The sequence below is a fragment of the Panthera onca genome, chromosome A1 (assembly GCF_046562875.1).
Source record: "Panthera onca isolate mPanOnc1 chromosome A1, mPanOnc1 haplotype 2, whole genome shotgun sequence".
NCBI classification, from domain to species: domain Eukaryota; kingdom Metazoa; phylum Chordata; class Mammalia; order Carnivora; family Felidae; genus Panthera; species Panthera onca.
The window spans coordinates 158,432,749-158,453,299 of NC_138339.1; the positions used below are offsets into that span (position 1 = coordinate 158,432,749).

Here is a 20,551-nt window from a genome sequence, read left to right on the forward strand (position 1 = left end):
GAGAAGGAATAGCCCACCCAAATGCCCACCCAGCATGCTCATAGAACATTCCAGCAGCTTGCGAGTGCTTCTCTGCCCTGCTGAGCTGTGAAACTTTGCTTTTTGAGACTGTTTTGTTTGGGGCAAATTATCCTCAGAGACCGAGTTCAGTTCTGTGAATCTTGTACTTAACGCAGGTTCACAGTGGGAATTGTAATTCACAGTGATATTTCATAAGCCCAGTAGCATGGCGGATAGCGTCTGTTAATAAGCAGTAAAGAAATAACATACCCCGAACCAGTGATGGAGTAATGCCACTGGGCTCCAGGCAAGGGGAGGGGGAAGGAATAAAGTCCAAATTCCGTGTCTTCGTGTCTTCCCCAGAGAAAGGTCAGCAATGACATAGGCCCCAGACAAAAGTAAAAGTCCCTGTTGCTAGAGCAACTGTTGCTAGGGAACACAGCCTAGGGGAGCTGCTGAGGCCCTCCCAGACTCACTGTCCCCAGGCCAGAGCTTCTCCTGTGTTTCTGCTGACAAATGTCAGTGAGGCCGGGCTGCTTACCAGTGACTGGGAAGGCCATGCTCCCAGCTACAATTTCATTTTTGCCATAAATAAGTAGATTTGAGATCATGTCAGACCGACACGCAGCTGGGGGGTATCACAGGAGCGTATGCTGCGTTACCATCACCTGAAGGGGTGGCTATCACATCCATGCCTGTGTCAGGATTCAGAGACCATGGGGCCCAGCCCCACGCAGCAGCCTTGGTCTTGAGCATCTGAGGATGCGTGCCAGAGGCAGGCTTGTGGCCCATGGGCAGCCAGCAGTCCTGTGCTGGCCCTCCTGGCCCTGAGGGTCTGCCCCAGGGACAAGGGTCCTGATGGGCAGGTCCGAGGACATTATGTTTGGTGATAGTGATGTGGGGACAGCTGGGCGTGTTCCCTGGGGCTGAAGACCATGGGTGGATCTGCAGGGACGGCTGATCGGGTGGAGTGAGGCCGCCCCTTCTGTCTGGAAAGGGTTCAAGTGGGGATGTGCAGAAGCCCCCAGCCCAGCCCCCCTCGTTCTGTTCTTTGTGGGGTCCAGTCCCTGGCAGACAAGCAGCCACCTCTGGGGAAACGCTTGGCTTTCTATGAACTGAGTAAAATAAGAGCTGTGTGGTGGCCAACAGCCAGCCGATGGGCACGATTGCTCTTCTCTGCCCGTCCACGCCAGTTTGTGTTAGCTGGAAACTTGGATAAAGAAGCTCCTGCTGGGTCTGAGGTCTGCACAAACCTCATTGCATGCCCAGAAACAGTAAAGTGACCTACGTGTGTAAAGGGTGCTCATTGGGGCAGAGTATCAGGAGTGGTTCTTTTGAAGTCCCTACATGCATTCGTGAGGGGTGCCCCAACTTCCCCACACTGGGAGCCCCCGCCCCTGCCCCCATCACAGAAGGGGTTCTGGGAGCCCCCGCCCCTGCTCCCCATCACAGATAGGGCTCTGGGAGACCCCGCCCCTACCCCAGTCACAGAAGGGGCTCTGGCAGCAGCCTCACCTGGGTGCCAGTGTAGGCTCCTTAGACCTGGAACCTAGGTGTTAGTGTCCACATGAGCAGGGGTGTTGGGTCGTTTGTAGCAAAGAACTCACTGAGGGACCCCCTACCCTCCATAGTTGAGTTTCCCAAACACAGCTTTGGTGGCTTGTGTGGCTGCCATGGGCCATGCCCAGGCTGAGCGCTGGGCAGCATTGTGCCCTCACGGTCCACCACCAGGAGACCTGCTCCCTCCCCTTCGCCAAGTCCCCACAACAGAAGCTGGTCATGACCCGTGCCTCTAGATTTCTCAGTTTTGGGCCATGAGCCGAGAGACCTGTGGGCCTTTGCTAAGTGACTTGTTCCATTTTAGGCCAGTTTTAAGGAATCCTACATGGCTGCGTTTTATGAATTCTTCAATGAGCAAAAATATGCTGATGCAGTAAAAAACGTAAGTACGGACGTCGGTTAACGTGGACTTACTACCCCTGTGTTGTGCATCTTTCCTGAGAAATAGTTGGCTTTAAAAAGATTGGGCTAAAGTTCACGTAACATGGAATTGACCGTTAACCATTTTAAAGAGTTCAGAGCATTCATAGTGGCGGTGGCCACCCTCCCAGCTCCTTCCTGACCACTCCTCTTCGGGACCCAGCATCTCATACCTGAGTACCCCCCCCCCCACCAAGTGGTGGGGTGCCCCGTCTGTTCTGTGAACCCCTCACCTTGCCCTTCCTGGCTGTCTGCTCCTGGTCACCCCCACAAACGCCTCAGGGTCACAGAGCCCAGGGACCCAGGCCCGGAGTTAGGGACATGGCATGTGGGGAGAATCTCTTCTGAGAAGCTTTACTTTTTCTGTGGTGTTTGGAAACAGTCACACATGTTTAGCTCTCAGAAACCGTAAAAGCCAGGACCCAGAAGGGAGAAAGGGGCAGGAGCTGGGGGCACGTGGTAATTGCTGGAGGGGATCCAGGTGGGTGGTGGAACAGTCAGGCTAAGGCGGGAGGGGCCCTGTGCTGCCTCACGCTCCAGCAGAGCTGTGTCCTCGGGTCACCTGTTCACACGCAGGGAGGCCTCTGGGTGTCACTGAGCCTGGCAGCCGTCAGGTGAGGCAGCAGCTGGGGTTTGGGGAGACCCACCCTGGGGGGTCGGGACCAAAGCTTTCCGGCCGCAGTGGAGAATTGTGCAGGACTCTGACCCAGGAACCCAGGGGCGGCTTCCCCTCTGCTGTGCTGTCAGAGAGACCGCGTCCTGGCGAACTTTCTGTGCAAGAAGGAGTGTTTTCAAGCCATTTTGCCTTTAAGCATCTGCGTTCTATCCCACACCAGTTCTTAGATTTGATCTCATCTTCTGGGAGAAGAGACCCCAAGAGCATCGAGCAGCCCATTCTGCTCAAGGAAGGGTAAGTCCCGTGTCTGCTGTGGCATCCCGGGCACCTCTGCCACGTGGCTGGTGGCCTCCCAGGTCAGAGGCGGCCAGACCGGAGAAGCGTGGCCTTTGTGCATGTCTCAGATCCACCAAGACTGCACGCAGGGCATGTCTGAGACGTGGTGCTGTTCACTTCCCTTTCTGCACACCTGTGCTCCGCGGACCGTATTGAGCGGAGAAACGCCGTCAGCAGAAGGGAAGGGAAGGAGGCTGAACCACCCAGCTTGGTGCAGCCCTCCATCAGACCCCCCCTACTCCTGAAGCATCTGCTGCCTGCCCGGGAGGAGGGGTTCCAGTCCCTCTTTCCCTCCTGGGGTGCACCTGCCATGGCCCCTTTCTCCTCATGGCATCTGCAGTTGACGCTTCCAGTGTGGGAAATGAGGACAGGCAGCTGCTTGCTTAGGGACTGATGAACCTGGTGTCCTTGCCAACTTGTAATTTAAAGTTAACACCAGCACAGGGACTAAACGTTTCCAAAGTAGAGATGTTTGCCTTTTGATTTTTAATCCTATCACTTGGAAGTAGAACAATGTTGAAAGTCTGCAGGCTGCATCTTGTGTCACAGACACAAAAGGGGCAGCTTATTTTGATGTTGCAGACATGACCTCAGGCTGTGGGGTGGGGAAGGCAGGGTATGTGCCCCGAGCCCCAGCATCCTCCGAAAAGATGTCCTGCTCACACAGGTTCATGATTAAGAGGGCACAGGGACGGAAACGCTTTGGAATGAAGAATTTTAAGAAAAGATGGTTCCGCCTGACCAACCATGAGTTTGCCTACCAGAAAAGCAAAGGTAACAGGAAAAATCAGCTTTTTATTTGATTTCACATACTTTTTTCTGAGAGACCAGAGCCTTGTTTGTGGCCCTGATGGGTTTATCCACCTGCTTTTCCGGAGTGAAATGAAGGACAAAGAGTAAGTGTCCCACAGAGCAAGCCGTCTCTTACCACCGGAGCATAATCACCAGGGTGGCCTGGGCAGGTGGGCGCCAGGTGTAGGAATCAGGGTCCCGTGTCGGCTGTGTCCCCCCAGATCTGACGTGGCTCCTGACAGTGTGTGGCTAGAGGGTTTAGGCTTCCTGGGAGGCGGCACCGGGTCCTGCTTGGCACACGGTGTGAGGTTGGGGTGTTCTACAGCATCCCGACTCCAAACCCCTTAAGCCCGTGGTCTGCGTGCTGCGTACCCGTGCCACCTCTCGCCCGCCCCCTTAAGAGAGCCCCTTTTTGCTACAGGAGACCAGCCTCTGTGCAGCATTCCCATCGAGAACATTCTGGCAGTGGAGAGACTGGAGGAGGAGTCCTTCAAGATGAAGAACGTGAGTGTTGTGTCTCCATGGTGGGCCCCCACTTGTACCTGCTGTAGAGCCCAGCAGCTAGGCTGGCTGGGGAAGGCAGAACCTGCCAGAAAGTGCTTCCCTGCAGCTCCGGGGCCACGGACCGGCTCTGGGACCCTGTGGGGTTTCTGTGGAAGTGTTAATTTTGATCTGGTTTTGAACTCACAGGAAAGCAGCAACAATAGAGCAGGACTTCCACATCCCCATCCCGGGGCTTCCACGTCCCCCATCCCGGGGCTTCCACGTCCCCCATCCCGGGGCTCCCACGTCCATATCCCGTGGCTCCCGCGTCCCCATCCCAGGGCTCCCGCGTCCCCATCCCGCGTCCCCATCCCACGTCCCCATCCCAGGGCTCCCGCGTTTCCATCCCACATCCCCATCCCAGGGCTCCCGCATTTCCATCCCACGTCCCCATCCCGTGTCTCTCATGGCTCCCACGTCCCCATCCCAGAACTGCTGGTTGTTTCATTTTCCCATTTGCTGAGCGTACTCCATTGTTTCTATCTCTTCATCTCTCTCCACGTGTGTATGTGTTTCTGAACCACATAGATATTTTGGTTCATTCCCTAAAAACAAGAACTTCCTTGTATGACCTGAACAGCCACCAAAGGACGCCAGCGCTGGGGTGGCATTGTTACCCCTCGCCATCAGCTGTGCTGTAGTGATCTTTACACCCATTGTGTGTCCTGAAACCAGCACCCAGTGATGCATTCATTCTGTCATGTCCTTCATCTGGAACATTCCTCAGCCTTTCTCTGTGGTTTGCAGACTTGGTGTTTTTGAAGCACACGGGCAGTTTTTTATGGGCGTCCCTCAATTTGGGAGTGTCGGGGGGTCCACCGTGGTAGGTTCAGGTGACACATTTTGTCAGGGATCCCACAGAGGTGAGCACGTCCCCTGGGTGCATCTTGTTAGGAGGCTCACTCGCAGTGACTGTGGGAGACACACCAAGCTGTATCCACATCAGTACCCCCTCAGGCTCTTGCCCATCCACAGTGGCTCCCTGCCTCCCTCATTCCTTCGCTACTATTTCCTGGCTTCCTGCCACGGAGGGCTCTGTCCTCCATGGAGGGTTAAGGTTTAGGGTTAGGGTTAGGGTTAGGGTTTAGGGTCAGTGTTGGGGTTAGGGCTGGGGTTAGGGTTTAGGGTTGTGGTTAGGGGTTAGGATTGGGGTTAGGGTTACGGGTTAGGGTTAGGGTTGGGGTGTGGGGCAGAGTTAGGTTTAGGGTTTAAGGTTTGGTAAAGATTAGGGGTTAGTGTTGGGTTAGGGTTTATGGTTAGGGTTTCGGGTTAGGTTTAGGGCTCTAGGACAGCAGGGCCACATTTCGTTCAGAATGAGGTTCTTCCCTGCCCAATGTGGCTATGCGAATTCACAGTGCTTCTAACGGTGTCTTCATTCCGCTGCCCAGCACACGCTTTGTTCGGGCCGGGGTAGGTCGGGGCGGGTTTCAAGGGGCTGTTGGTGACTTTTTCAGGCGTGCCTCAGTGGGCTCTGGGTATTTTTAGTCATTATGGAGTTCACCTTTGGAGCAAGGCCGTGGTCAGAGCTACCTCCTGTGTGCTCCCAGGAGAATCTTTGTAAGACCTCTCACTTGATTTGCGAACACAATTTATATTGTTTCCCTGGACTTGCTGTGGCTGCATCAGGCAAGGGCAATGAACGTCTCAGTTTTCTTGTTGCTGCACACCTTGGATCTCGTGGCGGAGGAAGTGCCCTGCTCCACGTATCTCACTCTGGCCACTGGGTCAGGTCTTGTCACAGGAGACCATGAGGTCACACTGTGCACCTGGAGGCCTTGTTCTTGGGGAGGACTCTGTGTGTAGGAAAGTTCCCTGTGGCTTTGCTCACCCTGGTGGCTTTGCCTGGACAATGATATCCCTACTGAGCCTGGGTGGTAAGGTGCCTGGGGTACAATGGCCGCCCTTAACCCCCAGGGCCCTCAGCATGGAGCCTGATGTTTCCACCCAGAAATCTGCATATGTATGTCCTGTTTTTGCCCTGGTCTGTTCCCATTTCTGTTTCTTTGTTCCTAATTTTCTTTCTTTTTTGAGAGAGAGAGAGAGAGCTGGTGCACAGTGGAGGGTTCAGAGGGAGATAGAATCCCATGCAGGCTCCTCACTCAGCACAGAGCTCAGCACAGGGCTTGATCCCATGACCCTGAATAATGACCTGAGCCAAAGTCAAGTCAGCCACTCAACCGACTGAGCCCCCCAGGTGCCCCTCTGTTCCTAATTTTCTAAATACTTTTTACATTTTTCTGTTTTATTAGGCGTATTAATGTAAGTCATCTGCAGTCTTTTGTAGAGCATGGTGGGGAGTAAATAATAACACCACTCATTCCATGGCCTTCCAGCCTTCAAGAAACCCCAGCCTGTGATGTGGGGCTGTGAGGGTTGGACAGTCTGCTTCCCCTGGGAGAGAGTGTGCGTGTTCTCTGCTGTTCCACAGCCAGCCTCCGCCAGTGGCCCTGGTTCGGGCATTTCTCTGCAGCTCTTTGCCTGTCTGCACTTGTGGCTGCAGCTGGAGTGGACAGAAAGGGCACATTGGCCAGTCTCCCTGTGACACTGACATGGGCCTGCCCTCCGTGGGTGTGGGAATGGCCCCTCGTGGCCTCTGTGCCCAGGCCTGCAGACAGTGCTCATACCCCAGCCCTGGCTCGATGCTCAGCTGATAGTGTATAAAGGGCAACCCCGAGGCCTCCTCAGCACTGATTCATTCCCCTCGTAATGTGTTCAGGGAAGGTCCAGTGGAGCAGGACCCCACAATGGTCCTAACCAAGGGTGCTAATTTGGAACCTTTTGCACAGGAAGACATGGTCCCTTAAGCATAGAGGTATTCTCAGGGCCTTGACTATTTTAAAGTTTATTCCCTTTAAAATTCAGACAGGTGATGGGGCACCTGGGTAGCTCAATTGGTTATGCGCCTGAGTCTTGATTTCGGCTCAGGTCATGATCTCATGATTCGTGAGTTCAAGCCCTGTGTCGAGTTCTGCACTGACCGTGCGGAGCCTGCTTGGGATTCTCTCTCTCTCCCTCTCTCTTTGCCCCTCCCCACCAAAACAAACAAACAAACAAATAAACAGAAATTCAGACAACTTCCTGTGCTCCGGAAGCAGTGGTTGTCCGGGGAAACAGCTGGCTTAGCTGGTGCTCTGTGCGCTTAGCGGGAGCACCTTCTGGACCCTGGAGTCTGTGCTCTCCAAGGCCACCAGGGCTGTTTGGACACCAGGTCTGGGGTTTGACTCTGGCCCAATCTGCAAGTGAGCAGACAGGCTCATGGATGCTTCAGAAGGGCTTGTGGGTGCTTGCACCCCTCGTGTGGGAGCAGGAGCTCAGGCCCAACCCCCTGTCCTGAGAGCCTGAACTCTGTCCATCTGGAGCAGGCCAGCCCCTCCCTCCCCTGCACCTCTGGTCATTTGCTTCACTGTGCCTCCTGAGCGCTGCCTCCTGCCAACCACAGATTGGGCTGGGGCCTCAGAAGAGTTGGATGTGGTAAGAACCTTCTTCAGATACCAGGAGCCATCCACAGCAACCACTGGCCCCAGGAGGATGGCCCCTGCACACTGTCTCACCCCACAGGCCCTGCTGCAGACACCCAGCTGAGGGTTTAGAGGACTGGCCCCCGAATCCGCTTCTGCCTCCTGGGAGCTGACAGGGGATCTGACCTGTCTTCTGTCTCCTTCTGTGTCTGTCTGTCTGTCTCTTGCTCATTGGTCAGTAGTCAGTAGGTGCCTAAGGCCACCCTGTGTTTGTGGGGGACACAGCAGGTCTGTTTCAGAGCTTGTCCTGGCCCAGGGTCGCAGAGGAGGAGTCATGATGAACTTGCATCTCCGCCTAGGTCTGAGATTGACCCCATGGTCCAGTGGGCGGTGCTAGCTGGGTAGACAGAGGAGGCGGCCGCCCCGCTGGACAGACAGCAGACACAGACAGAAGCTCCCGTTCAGCCTGTACAGTCCCCAGCTGGATTCCTCGTCCCTCCCTCAGGACTATTTGAGGCAGTTTTTTGGGCAAGCAGACGGCCCCGTGGCAGGTGGGGTGTTTTCCTGGGCTTGAGGGGTGTTCACACCATGCACCTGCTCCAGGAACTGGGACACTGGCATCCTGTAGCATTGGGTGTCTGCGCCTCCCTCACCTCCAGCTGTTCCCGGGCCTGAGACTCTGCTGTCTCCAGGATGGCAGGCTGGGAGCATTGCGCCCTCAGCCGGTGGCATTCCCAGATGTTATGGCAGCGGGCAAGTGTGGACGGTGTCCGAGAAACAGCTGCCTGCCTTTTCATTCCATCAGGCCTGCAGTTTAGCTTTAGAAAATCACCTAATTTTAGCATCACTTATTCATCAGCTAGTTCCCCTGCTGACAGTGCTCACTAATTACCAGGCTAATGTCCATTTGGGAGACAGTCCTGTGGCACGCTGGGCCCCATCAGAGGGGCCAGTTTGTGAGGACAATTAAGACAAAACTCCTGTCTAGAGGCTGACCCTCCACTGGGGATTGCAGCCATACACAGGTTCATGCAGTCTGAGGCCTGTGCAACAGTGCATGTGTGCATGTAGAGGTCCTGGGGCAGTAGGAACAGGACCTTGTGGGGCAGGGTCAGGGGGCCCAGGTCTTTGTAGTAAGCTATTCACTCAGGAGCTCAGACACACAACTTCTCCTCCCCAGAACCATCAACTCCTGTTCCTCCTCTCCATACACACTGTCTCCCCTTGGAAAAGCCCACCATCACCTTTGACATCCTGACTCCAGGCCTCCCCTGGGGCCCTCTGACAAGTCAGCCTGAGAGCCCTCCAGGGCCCTGGACTGCCCACCTCACCCACCCACCCCCATCTTCTGTGTACACCCTGGCCTGCTCCTGCTGGGAACACCCGACCCTCCCTGGGCTCAGGACCTCTGCACCTCCTGTCCCCACTGCCCTTAGGATCTCTGTACTTCCTGTCCCCACTGCCCTAGGATCTCTGCACTTCCTGTCCCCACTGCCCTAGGATCTCTGCACTTCCTTTCCCCGCTGCCCCAGGACCTCTGCACCTGCCCCAGGACCTCTGCACTTACTGGTCCTTCTGCCTGGGACTCCTCATCTGCTTCCTCCTTCAGCTTTATTGTTTCTTAGTCACCTTTCTGACCTCAGCCGGGATGTTTATTTAGAAGTTTGACTCCTGACCCTTCCTCCAACCCCCCCCCCCCCCAACACATACACACAGCCCCTGAACTTTGTGTTATTTTTTATCCTTGCTGGCTGGAAGTTCATGCAGATAGAAACTCTGTTTGGGGCACACTGTGTCCCCAGAATATAGGACAGTGCCTGGTATGCAGGGATGTTTGTCGAATGAATAATAAGAAAGGTAGTGGAGGCTCTAAGAACACTCACAGAGGAAGCAACGCCTACCTGGAAGAAGAGCCCCCGGGTGGTCAGGTGGGGTGGGGCAAACACAATAGCACATGCGGAGGTCCTAAGGCTGGTGTGGGGGTGAGGACAGGAAGACGGGCAGGGTAAGCTCGGACACACCTTGAGCAGAAGCCTGCCACAGCTTAAAGGTCAGGAGACCTGGGGCACCTGGTGGCCCAGCCAGTTGAGCATCCAACTTCGGCTCAGGTCATGATCTCACAGTTTGTAAGGTCGAACCCCACATCAGGCTCTCTGCTCTCAGCATAGAGAGAGCCCCGTTTATGTAATGGTCACAGTCAACTTCAGGAGGTCCCCTAGGGGATAAGCAGTTCTACTTCTTTGCTTCTTGGAGGGAGCCCCCTGAGACACCAGGAAAAGAAGTGTCTTGGCCGGGCTGACCAGCAGTGACCCAGCCTCCTGAATCACCCAGGGGGAAGGCTGTGGCTTGTGACTCCATCGTGTTCAAGGGCAACAGAAAGCCCTTTGTGCCCACCATGGCCCCTGGGCTTGTCCAGGCCTCTGGGTGGGCTCTACCCTCCCTCCCTCCATGGCCCCTGGGCTGGTCTGCATCAATAATAATGACCCTTGTGGCTTGGGCAGGATGTCTTGCCATGTGGCTTCTCTGAACCAGTTCACTGCCCCCTCAGATGTTCCAGGTCATCCAGCCGGAGCGAGCTCTGTACATCCAGGCCAACAACTGTGTGGAGGCCAAGGCCTGGATCGACATCCTCACCAAAGTGAGCCAGCGCAACAAGAAGCGCCTCACCGTCTACCACCCCTCCGCCTACCTGAACGGCCACTGGCTCTGCTGCAGGGCCTCGTCAGACACAGCTCCTGGCTGTTCCCCCTGCACCGGGTAGGTCTGTGCCTCTCCGGCCCCTGGGACCCTCCCGCTGATGCCGGCAGCCCGGGTCCCACGGGCCAGCCGCGAAGGCCCTGGGCTTCATGCAGGATGGAAATCAAACATGAGCCAGCAGGAAGTGAAAACGCAGTTTGTTGACCAGAGAGAAAGACTGACAGAGCGCCCAGGAGATTGAGGAAAAGAGCAGGAGTCTCCTCTTCGCTTGGGGCCTGGCATTTTAATTGACGATTGTGGTCTGGTGCACATGTCCCCTCAGGGTCCAGGAACTGGTCAGTGCAAGGACAGGGTCCAGGTGTCATAAGTCACTTATTCCCTCAAGCCAGGGTCTTGGCATCAAGGTGTTTGGAGTCAGTGGTCTTAGAGAACATTTACAACAACCCCAGTGGGTCTCTCTTTAGCTGTCACCTGTTGTGCTGGAAGACTCCAAAGACAGCATTACTTCCCAGTCCCTCACAAGGAGGACGTATGCTATGCATGTTACAAGGCAGGTGTAGAGTGGGGCAGGCGCACAGGCCCTAGCAAGAATAGAAGCTGGAAAAGGAGCAAAGGGAAAAAATGGCTATATTTTCACAGAGTCCCACAGAGTCCCCTGTCTCACAGCCACCCAGTGTGGCCAAGCACAGTTGTCCAGCTTGTGCACTGTACAGGGAAGTTTGGCCAAGGGGCTGCATTGGGGGGCAGATCCAGCTGCCGCCTAGCTGCACACATGTAGCTGAATCTCCTAGGCTGTTCTTGCAATTGTTGAGGAGTCCACGCAGGACACTGCATCCTCACGAGGGCTCTGTCAACTGTTGACTCTCCTCCTGTCTCTGCCCGGGGTCCTAGTGATCCTTGGGGGTGGGTGGCAGTGAAGGAAGGGGTTCCATGCTGAGGGGAAACTCCCAGGGGCAGGGTGCTGTCAGGCTTCCGCTAAGAAGAGACTGGGCGTTTCCCACCACCTGCTCACACCCGCTTTGGTTTGTGCACCTGTCATCTGCACACCCCCCTGCTTTGGAAACCAGATCAGCCCTTATCTCCCGGGCCTCCTGAGGGTCCTGAGAGGCTCCCCTCTGCCAGCCTGGGTGCCCCATGTGACTCGTCTGTTGTGGTTGTGGGTATGAGGAATACCCCCAAAGCTCACGGAGGTGGGAATGGGAGGATCCGGTTCACAGATGAAGAAGCTGAGTCCCGGGAAAATCCCTGCCAGGTCCCCCCCAGGAGAGGCTGAGCACTGTGTCTGGGGAATGGGAAACTGCCACGCCCGGGGCAGGAGCTGGGGCCACCGCAGGCAGGCTCAGGGAGGAGCAGGGACCTGGCCTGGCCCCTCCTGGGGCAGCAGACCGACCCTTCAGGGCATGTGGCCCAAGTGCAACATCAGGGCGGTGGGGGCAGGGGGGGAGGGGGCGGCTTTTTATTCCAGATCATTTCTTTCCATGGCAAAACAAGCTTGTTGGCTTGCTGTCACAGCAGCTCTTAGGCCTCTGGTCCTCTGGGCTGTGCGTGGTCACTTCTCAGTGCTCCTGAACTATTCTGCAGCCCCATCAGGGAGGAGCTCAGGGTAGGGTCACTCCGTCATCTTCAGCGTCTTTAAAAACAGAAATGTTACAGTTCACATCGTTCTTTCTGTTCTTGTCTTGCTGTGTTCGGCCAGTGGCCTCCCAGCAAACATCCAGCTGGACATCGATGGGGACCGAGAGACAGAGCGTATCTACTCCCTCTTCAACTTGTACATGAGCAAGCTAGAGAAAATGCAAGGTGAGGCAACACATGGTCTGGGGTGTTGTCTTACATGGTTGCAGGTGGCTCTGGGTCCCGGTGACAGTGACACCTGGAGCTTTCTGCAGAGATGATGGGTGCTCTGGGCCTCTGTGGTCCACGTGCAGTGTTCCCCGTGGCCCGTGTGCTACCGTTCACAGCACCAAGGGGAAGCACTTTCTGCAGTTTGGGCAGCTCTGTGGCAGAATTACTTTAACAACAGATTCTGTAGATAATTTCAAAATGGAATTTCGTTTGCAATCTCCAAACTGCCAAATTCTTGAGAAGATCCTACGTGTAATAACCTTCCATACCCCCCGACACCAGATTGCAGAGGGCCGTGTGCATGTGCGTGTTGGAAGCTCCAGCTGTAATATTTTGCAGCTAGATTATCCTGCACGTGTAACTGCCGTAATGTCCCACAGAGAGTAGCAGTGCGGGTGGGGCAGATTAGGTGACCCCTGACTGGTTGGGGCTGTCGTTCAGGAGAGGCCGACACGAGAAGAGCCCACTGGGAGGCAGATGAGCTGCATTGTCCCCAAGTGGGGTTTGGTCGTTCTCAGAGCCACATTCAGGGATTCTGGGAAGGGGCCCTTCAGCCCACTCCGAATGCGAAGTAAAGCTCGTGGACCTGGAATTAGGCCTGTTAGATAGTTTCCCTTTTCCTTCTCCTGCTCTAATCCAGCGGCGTCTGTGGTGGCCTCAGCCTGGACCATACTGAGTCCTGGTCTGGTACACGTGGTGAGCTTCCTGTCTGTGAGCTCAGTCCCCTCTGGCAGCCTCAGATCACACTCCACACCCAGCTCTGGGCACATGTGCGTGCACACACAGCCACACACACACACACACGTGCGCACACACATGCACATGTAAGACAACCGTGTCTACACACTAGAACACAAGCTCGCGTGCAGATGTGCATGGACAACAGCATGTGTACGCACATGCACACAACTGTGCACGTGTGCATAGTCACCTACCCCAGTGGCACACACGGCACCTGGATCCAAGGTTCCCGGAGGCCGTGCAGAAGTGGCCGCGGGGCTACACCAGGCCTCACTGGAGCCAAGGGATGGCAGCTCCTTCCCAGCCCTCCAAGAAGAATGACCAGAACAGAGGAGGGTAGGGTCAAGGAGTTACAGAGGTTGAAGCCACCGTGTGAGGTTCCTGAAGGAGGCTGACTAAGCCTTGCGTGATCAGCCACCTTCCAGGCCTCTGTACACGCACAGCCTCCCTCTTGCTTCCAGCATCACACCATTGCAAGCCCCTGTGCCTTTGCCCCTGATGCCACCCCCACCCCCTTAGTCTGACTGATACCTGCTTGTCTTGAGTCTCCCGCTGTGGGAAGCTTTTCCTAACCCTGTGTTTATCTCTCATTGCCGTGATAATCAGCTTTGATCTGCTCACCCTCAATGTACTCGACCCTTTAAGACCAGAAGCAGGTCGTATTTACCCCAGTGCCTGATATCGAGGAGGAACTGAATACCTGTTTTCTGGATGAATGGATGGACAGGCATACATGATAGGTGGATGGATGATGGGTGGATGGATGGATGATGGATGGATAGTTGGATGATGGATGGATGGATAGATAGGTGGGTGAAGGATGGATGGATGGATAGATGGTAGGTGGATGGATGATGGATGGATAGATGGATAGATGATAGGTGGGTAAAGGATGGATGGATGGATGGATGGATGGATGGATGAATGATAGATGAATGGGTGTTGGATGGGTGAATGATGGATGGATAGATGGTGAATACCTGTTTTCTGGATGATGGATGGATGGGTGTTGGATGGGTGAATGATGGATGCATAGATGGATGATGGATGGATGGATAGATGGATGGATAGATGATAGGTAGGTGAATGATGGGTGGGTAGATGGTAGATGGATTGATAGATGATAGGTGGGTGAATGATGGATGGATGGATGATGGATGGATGATGGTTGGATGGGTGAATGATGGATGGATAGATGGATGGTAGATGGACAGTAATGGAAAGAGGTCTTGCACATTCAGCCTCCCTCCCAGTATAGGAATCATCTGGATAGGTGTTCATAGAGCATCACCATGATTGGACACCTTACACTTCACCTAGGCATTGTAGCATTGACTCACTTCTCAGTCTTCAGGCCTCTGCCTGGAGTCTCAGTGCTTCTTTGAGGCAGATTGTTGTCAGAGCAACCTAATCATCTTGAGATACTCCCTTTATATTAGTCAAACTGTCTTCTTGAGCACTGGGACCATGGGGCTTATTTCTATCTGATGTCGTCAGTCCTTGCCTCTTGGGCAGAGCAGCCTTTTGGCCCTCGGAGGAAGCTGTGTTACAGTTGCCTGTGCGAGGGGTTTGACCTCTGCCCCTGTCATGTGGCATGGACTCACCTGGCCACACTCCTTTGGGCACCCCTGGTTCTTTAACCCTGCCCCTGATGTCTGCCAACCACAAAACCCAGTGCATCAGGCAGGGAAGGGTTAGCGCGGGGCCTGGTGGGGTCCTGGTTGAAGAGCCATCGCAGGGCTTGGGCCACTGGACAGAGAATAGTACAGATGAGGTTTTCAAGGTGACAGCAGGTCACTGCTCTTGTGGTGCATCCTGGGATAGCAGCCGGCTTCTTCCTCTGCAGAGTAGGCACGAGTGCCCCTCCTGCCCCTCCATCAGGGTGTTGGGAAGATTAAGCAGGAGGACTCACAAAGCCTCAAGCCCAAACTTCACCTGCCTGTCGTCGGGCCTCAGGCCTCCTCCTGGGTCTGGCCTCTCAGCCGCTGCCAGCCCTGGCCCATGTGGGCCACAGTCCTCAGTGCCCTGCGTTGGGTTTGTCTGGGATTCCCAGGCCTCCATCCAGAGACGAGCCCTGATGTCCTCTTCCGTGGAACAGGTGGAGACGGTGCTGTCCCGCCTGGGTTAATCCGGGGTCCGATGAAACAACCCCTGTGAGGCAGTTAGCACAGGTGTGAGGTGAGCCTGGCCCCGGCCGCCCGTGTCCTTCCCCCAGCCACCGCCGCTGCCTTCCTCCCTCCGCTCCGGGGCCCCACAGGATGCAGGTAGCTGCAGATCCTTGCATTCTGAAGGTGTCTGCCTGACTCCACCAGCATCACCCTGGCAGTGGGAGTCTTTGTTTCTGGTTGCCTTCTGATCACAGACATGTGCTTATTCAGGGGGTGTCCTCTTTGACCTGTCCATGCCGGCTGTGACCCTCTTCTGTGTTCCTCTGTCTTTATAACAGCCACAGTTCACACATACTGCCAGGCCCCAGGCAGGGGCCTCTTGGAACACCGGTGCCCCCATTTCCCAGAGGGGTTTGCTGAGGCTCGGACTTAAGTAAACTGCTCAAGGCCAGGTCACTACCACAAGTGGAGGCTTTGGGGAAGGGATCCAGCTAGTCTGGCTCTGGAGACCATAACCTCACGTTTTACATAAAAAGGGAAAGGCTGAACTCACACTCCACACCCTGGGCATCCACCAGGCTCTCCCCCCATTTTCCTCACATGTTTACAGTTACTTATCTTCTTCACGTCAGATTCTCTTTTCCTTTGAAACTTTAAATCTTCCCAATTTTCCTTTCTACAAACTTGTGATTTCTCAGTAAGAATTAGGGGATCTTTCCTGAGTTGGAAGTAAAGACAGTAAAGTGTACATAAGAGCTTCTGTGATAATGAGACAGCAGTACAGACGGGTGAGGGGTCCGCAGATCCAGGCTCATCTAGGCCAGATGCTATACAGATGGCATGTCTTCCAACCTGGCTCTGTGGCCCTGGAATGTAGGGCCCAGCTTAGGTGACTGGGACGGGTTTGAGGGGGTGGGCCCAGCTCAGGTGACTGAGGACAGGTTTGGGGGGGGCCGGCCCAGCTTAGGTGATTGGGTGCTTCCTGTGGATGCCTGAAGGCCACAGCATGGTCTTCAGCAGGAGTGAGGTGATCTGATGAGAAAGTCACCTGTCTAGCAGGTGGGGGTGACAGAGGTCCTAGGAAGCTGCTAACACAGACTGGTTGAGAAGTGACGCCTGTGAGGATGGCTTCTCATGTGCCCACGTGTCCAGCCATGGGGAATGCACGTAAATGCTGGGTCACCGAAGTGAGTGAAGCCCAGGAACCCCCTTTCTAAGATAGGGCTTTCCTTGAGGTCACCTCCCCAAACTGACCCCAGGTGGCCCCATAGGCCCTTGCGCCAGCCTGGCCGATCGTCCAGAAGCATACATCTGCCAGCTCTGGTTTGCTGAACGGTGGGGCATGGACAGATGCGGGTTGCCCCGGAGATGAGCTGGTCAGAAACAGGCATCAGCCTCTGCTTCTTCGTGTGTGTGTGTGTGGGGGGGGGGGGGGGGGGGGATGGTCAGCCCTTACCTGGCAGGCTGCCCCATAGAGGTCCCACCTGACCTTCTGGCCTCTCCCAACGCTGCAGAGGCCTGTGGCAGCAGATCTGTGTACGACGGCCCCGAGCAGGAGGAGTACTCCACGTTCATCATCGACGACCCCCAGGAGACCTACAAGACTCTGAAGCAGGTTATCACTGGGGTGGGGGCCCTGGAGCAGGAGCATGCCCAGTACCGAAGGGACAAGTTCAAAAAGACCAAGTATGGGAGCCAGTGAGTACTGGGCATCTGGATGGCAGGGGCAGGGGAAGTGGCTGAGAGGAGCTTGCTGGGATGAGGCCTGACCTGAAGCCACCTGTATGCAGCCATGACCACTGAGGCAGGCTTCCCATCTCAGAGCGGCCTTACTGCACTCTCCAGGGTGTGCTGGACAGTGTCCTGGGGACAGCACCAGCCTACCCCAGTGCCTCCCAGACCCCCTGCCCCCCACACCTTCCTCCCTCCAGACCCTCAGCCTCCAGCCCCTCCTGTCCCCTGGACCTTCCTGTCCCCCAGACCCTCCTGACCCTCCTGTCCCCCAGACCCTCCAGACCCTCCTGCCCCCTGGACCTTCCTGTCCCCCAGGCCCTCCTGACCCTCCTGCCCCCCAGACCTCCTGACCCTCCTGCCCCCTGGACCTTCCTGTCCCCCAGAGCCTCCAACTCTCCTGTCCCCCAGACCCTCCTGCCCCCAGGGCCTTCCTGTCCCCCAGACCTCCTGTCCCCCATAGCCCCCTCCCTCCAGCCCCCCAGACCCTCCTGTCCCCCAGACCTTCCTTTCCCCCAGACCCTCCTGACCCTCCTGCCCCCCAGGCCCTCCTGTCCCCTGGACACTCCTGACCCTCCTGTCCCCTGGACCCTCCTGACCCTCCTGCCCTCCAGCCCCCTAGACCTTCCTACGCCCCAGACTTTCCTGTTCCCCAGACCCCCTGCCCCCCACACCCTCCTCCCTCCTCCCTCCAGACCCTCCTGCCCCCAGACCCTCCTGCCCCCCAAACCTCCTGACCCTCCTGCCCCCCAGACCCTCTGGACCCTCCTGCCCCCAGACCCTCCAGACCCTCCTGACCTCTTGACCCCCAGAGCCTCCTGACCCCCAGACCTCCTGACCCCCAGACTCCCAGACCCTCCTGCTTCCCAACCCACTTGCTTCCGAAATTAGATTTCCGGGGCCAGAAGTTCCACACATTTTGTCTCCAGGTTACACCTACGCTTCTACAGGTGATTTCTGGCTTTTGTTTTGTTTTGTTTTTTTGCGTGTCTGTATTTTTCATTTTATTACAGTGAATGTGTAGCACATAGAAAAAACAGTATTAAAACATGCAGATGGACAATTGACAATGGGGGCTGTGCCTCACTCCCTCCTCTCCTCCATCTCCCCTTTGCAGGGAGCACCCCATCGGAGACAAGAGCTTCCAGAACTACGTCAGGCAGCAATCTGAGACCTCCACCCATTCCATTTGAAGCCTGCAGGCTGTCCTGGCCGGGCTGTGCTGCCCCAGGAGAGCCGCGGTCTCCGGGAAGGAGGGGACAGAGGAAAGACGAGAGGCCGCAGCCAGCAGGGAAAGGGACCCACACGTCTTCAGCTCACACAGATGGCACGCACCGGGCTCAGGGGACCGCGGGGACTCTGCCTGTGGTGGCTGTGCATTTTGCTCACCCTGCTGGCCGGCGCCCCATAGCACTGCTTGCGTCTGTGTGCTTTTGCCTTTGTGGGGCTCTGTGTGCCCGCACCCCCGGAGCCCTCCGGCACTCTTCCTTAACATCCTGCTTCCACAAGACGGGATGCTAGTGGCGTGATTTGTTTCCCGTGAGCCTGCCTCCTGGTGGTGTTCTTCCTGGCTGGAGGGCCCGCTTTGTGGCTTCGTGGTGCTTAACCGCACGAAGTCACAATTTGAGGATGCTCCTGATGTTTTGGAGGTACAGGGTCCTGCAGAGAGCACCTGGGCGGGGTTTCCAGTCTGGCCTCCCAGACGCTGGAGTCCCGTCCCGTGGGCCGCAGAGGCCAGTCCGTGGCCTGCAGATGCTGCCGGAGCCAGCAGCAGGCTGAGCGTGCCCCTTCAAGCAAAAGCTGTGGTTGTTTTGCCGTCTGTGGGGCTTCAAAGTAGAATCCACACTGGCTGCCCCTTGTGGGAGTTTGGGGAAGGTTTTTAAGGTAAGAAATGTACATTATTTTCAAGCTGGTTTTCTTAATGTTTTTAAAGGACTGCTTCTAATGAGCTCTTTGATATCAAGTACCTCAAACATGTAAACCTGTGCTCATGAAAGGGGAGGGCGCCACGGCGGAGCGACAGCGGGCCCGCAGTGCACCCCCCAGATGCCAGTCCCAGGCCCTCCGCAGTCCCCAGGGGAAGTGAGGATGTCCTGAGCTTGAGCCGGGACACCCCCCACCCCCACCCCAGGCCCCAGCAGCAGCAATTTGCTGTGTCTCTGAAGCTCCTAGAAGCTGCCAGGCAGTGGAGGGGCATCTCTTAGGGGTCGGGGCCCCTGATGAGGAGCAGTTAGCCCTCGACACTTGGAAAGCACTGTCTGACACGTAGACCTTGTGCCCGTATCTGCCCTTCTTTGCAAATACTGTCCTTCAGACTCTGACTGATGGCAGACAAGCATTACTTGTCACAAAAATGGTGGAGGAAAATGTTGCAAAAACTTTGGGACACACAGCTATGAGGCTGCACAGAACTGCAATTTTTAACATGGATTTGTAACTTAATGTTTCTGTTTATAAGATACTAATGATTTGCAATGTATTTTACTGGCCAATTAAAACAGACCTTTTATTCTTTCTGAGGACTGGCTTGGTCTCCCAGGCGCTGATAACAGCGCGTGGGAGCTGGGGGTGTGTGGTCGAGCCTTGTGTCATTCTGTGATGGTGGGTGACATCCCTGTGATAGGTGAGGTGCAGCTGTGGGCCTTTAGATCAAGCTGGAAACTGCATGCTCTCCAGGATGGAGACATGTGGGTCAGCACGGCGACTGCCATGGCCTGTGTCCTGCTGGGAACCTGCAGAGCGGTTGGAGACAGGCATCCAGCCCCAGGAGGGGAAGGTGGGCTCTGTCCTGTGCCACAGTCTCTGAGACTCAGTGGGCCTCGTGCTCCAGGACCGGACACAGGCCAGCATCTAAGGTAGGGGCAGGTGCCTCCGGGAGGCGGAAGGTGCTGAGGACCCAGTCCCACCTGGGTGGGTGGAGGAGGGGAGGCTGCATTGCATTTGGGGGAGACCCTGCCTGCAGGGCAAGAGCAGACCTTCTCTTTTCCCTGGTCCTTTCTTCTTTCCATTCGGTTTTCACTCAGCTGCTGTTTTAGTTCCAGCCTGAGTCGGCTGTTATGAAAGAAGCCAATGGTCTGGCTCTGGGGACACCCGGTGGGGGGGTGGGGGGTCAGCCCTTCCCTGGGGCATGGACTTGGGGAGTGAAGTGCCATTACTGCTTCCCTCTGGCCCCTCCTGGTGGCTCAGTGTGGTGGGGTGGTGCCAGGGGTCTGAGGGGTGCAGAGAGGAGCGCCTGCCCATGAGGCCGCCGGGTCGGAGGCTGCCAGCATCAGTCAGGACGGACACGAGCAGCCACGGCAGGGCCACGACAGGGCCACAGGGCGGCTCCTGGCTGATTCAGACACATGTGGGACCCAGGGAACCAGGAGGGCGTAAAGGAGGAAAGCCTGGGGAGCACGGGAACCAGAAGGTCCTCTCCCAGGACCCCTAGTGACAGGTCACAGTGGCTTTCAGGAGGGGCCTCAATCTTGCTCTTCCTCCAGATAACCTAAGCGACCCACCATCCTGGCTTTTGTCCCTTGGCCTCTCCAAGACTAGCCCTCTGCACTCGGGAATCTAGGCCCCACACCAGCACCTGCACCGGCCCCTCGGCTGGGTGACCTGAGCCCTCCTGTCAGCGGAGATGCTCTGAAGAGTTTCGGACGGGGTAGAAGTGCGTGTGGAGCCAGGGAGTACCATTTGCCCCATTCTGAATATTTATGATC

The 20,551-nt window shown here is 56.0% G+C and overlaps 1 protein-coding gene across 3 annotated transcripts in view; it reads left to right on the forward strand.

Moving 5' to 3' along the window:
* The window catches only part of RASA3 (RAS p21 protein activator 3), a 120,580-nt gene extending 101,219 nt beyond the window's left edge, over positions 1 to 19,361 (forward strand). For all 3 annotated transcript variants that reach the window (XM_078452632.1, XM_078452631.1, XM_078452633.1), the window contains 8 exons: positions 1,865 to 1,942; positions 2,817 to 2,890; positions 3,600 to 3,706; positions 4,146 to 4,228; positions 10,274 to 10,482; positions 12,119 to 12,222; positions 16,631 to 16,814; positions 17,965 to 19,361. In XM_078452632.1, coding sequence (XP_078308758.1) covers positions 1,865 to 1,942; positions 2,817 to 2,890; positions 3,600 to 3,706; positions 4,146 to 4,228; positions 10,274 to 10,482; positions 12,119 to 12,222; positions 16,631 to 16,814; positions 17,965 to 18,040 — 915 coding nt within the window. In that variant the 3' untranslated portion in view covers positions 18,041 to 19,361. The remainder of the gene's footprint in view (positions 1 to 1,864; positions 1,943 to 2,816; positions 2,891 to 3,599; positions 3,707 to 4,145; positions 4,229 to 10,273; positions 10,483 to 12,118; positions 12,223 to 16,630; positions 16,815 to 17,964) is intronic.
* The last annotated feature ends 1,190 nt before the right edge of the window (positions 19,362 to 20,551 follow it).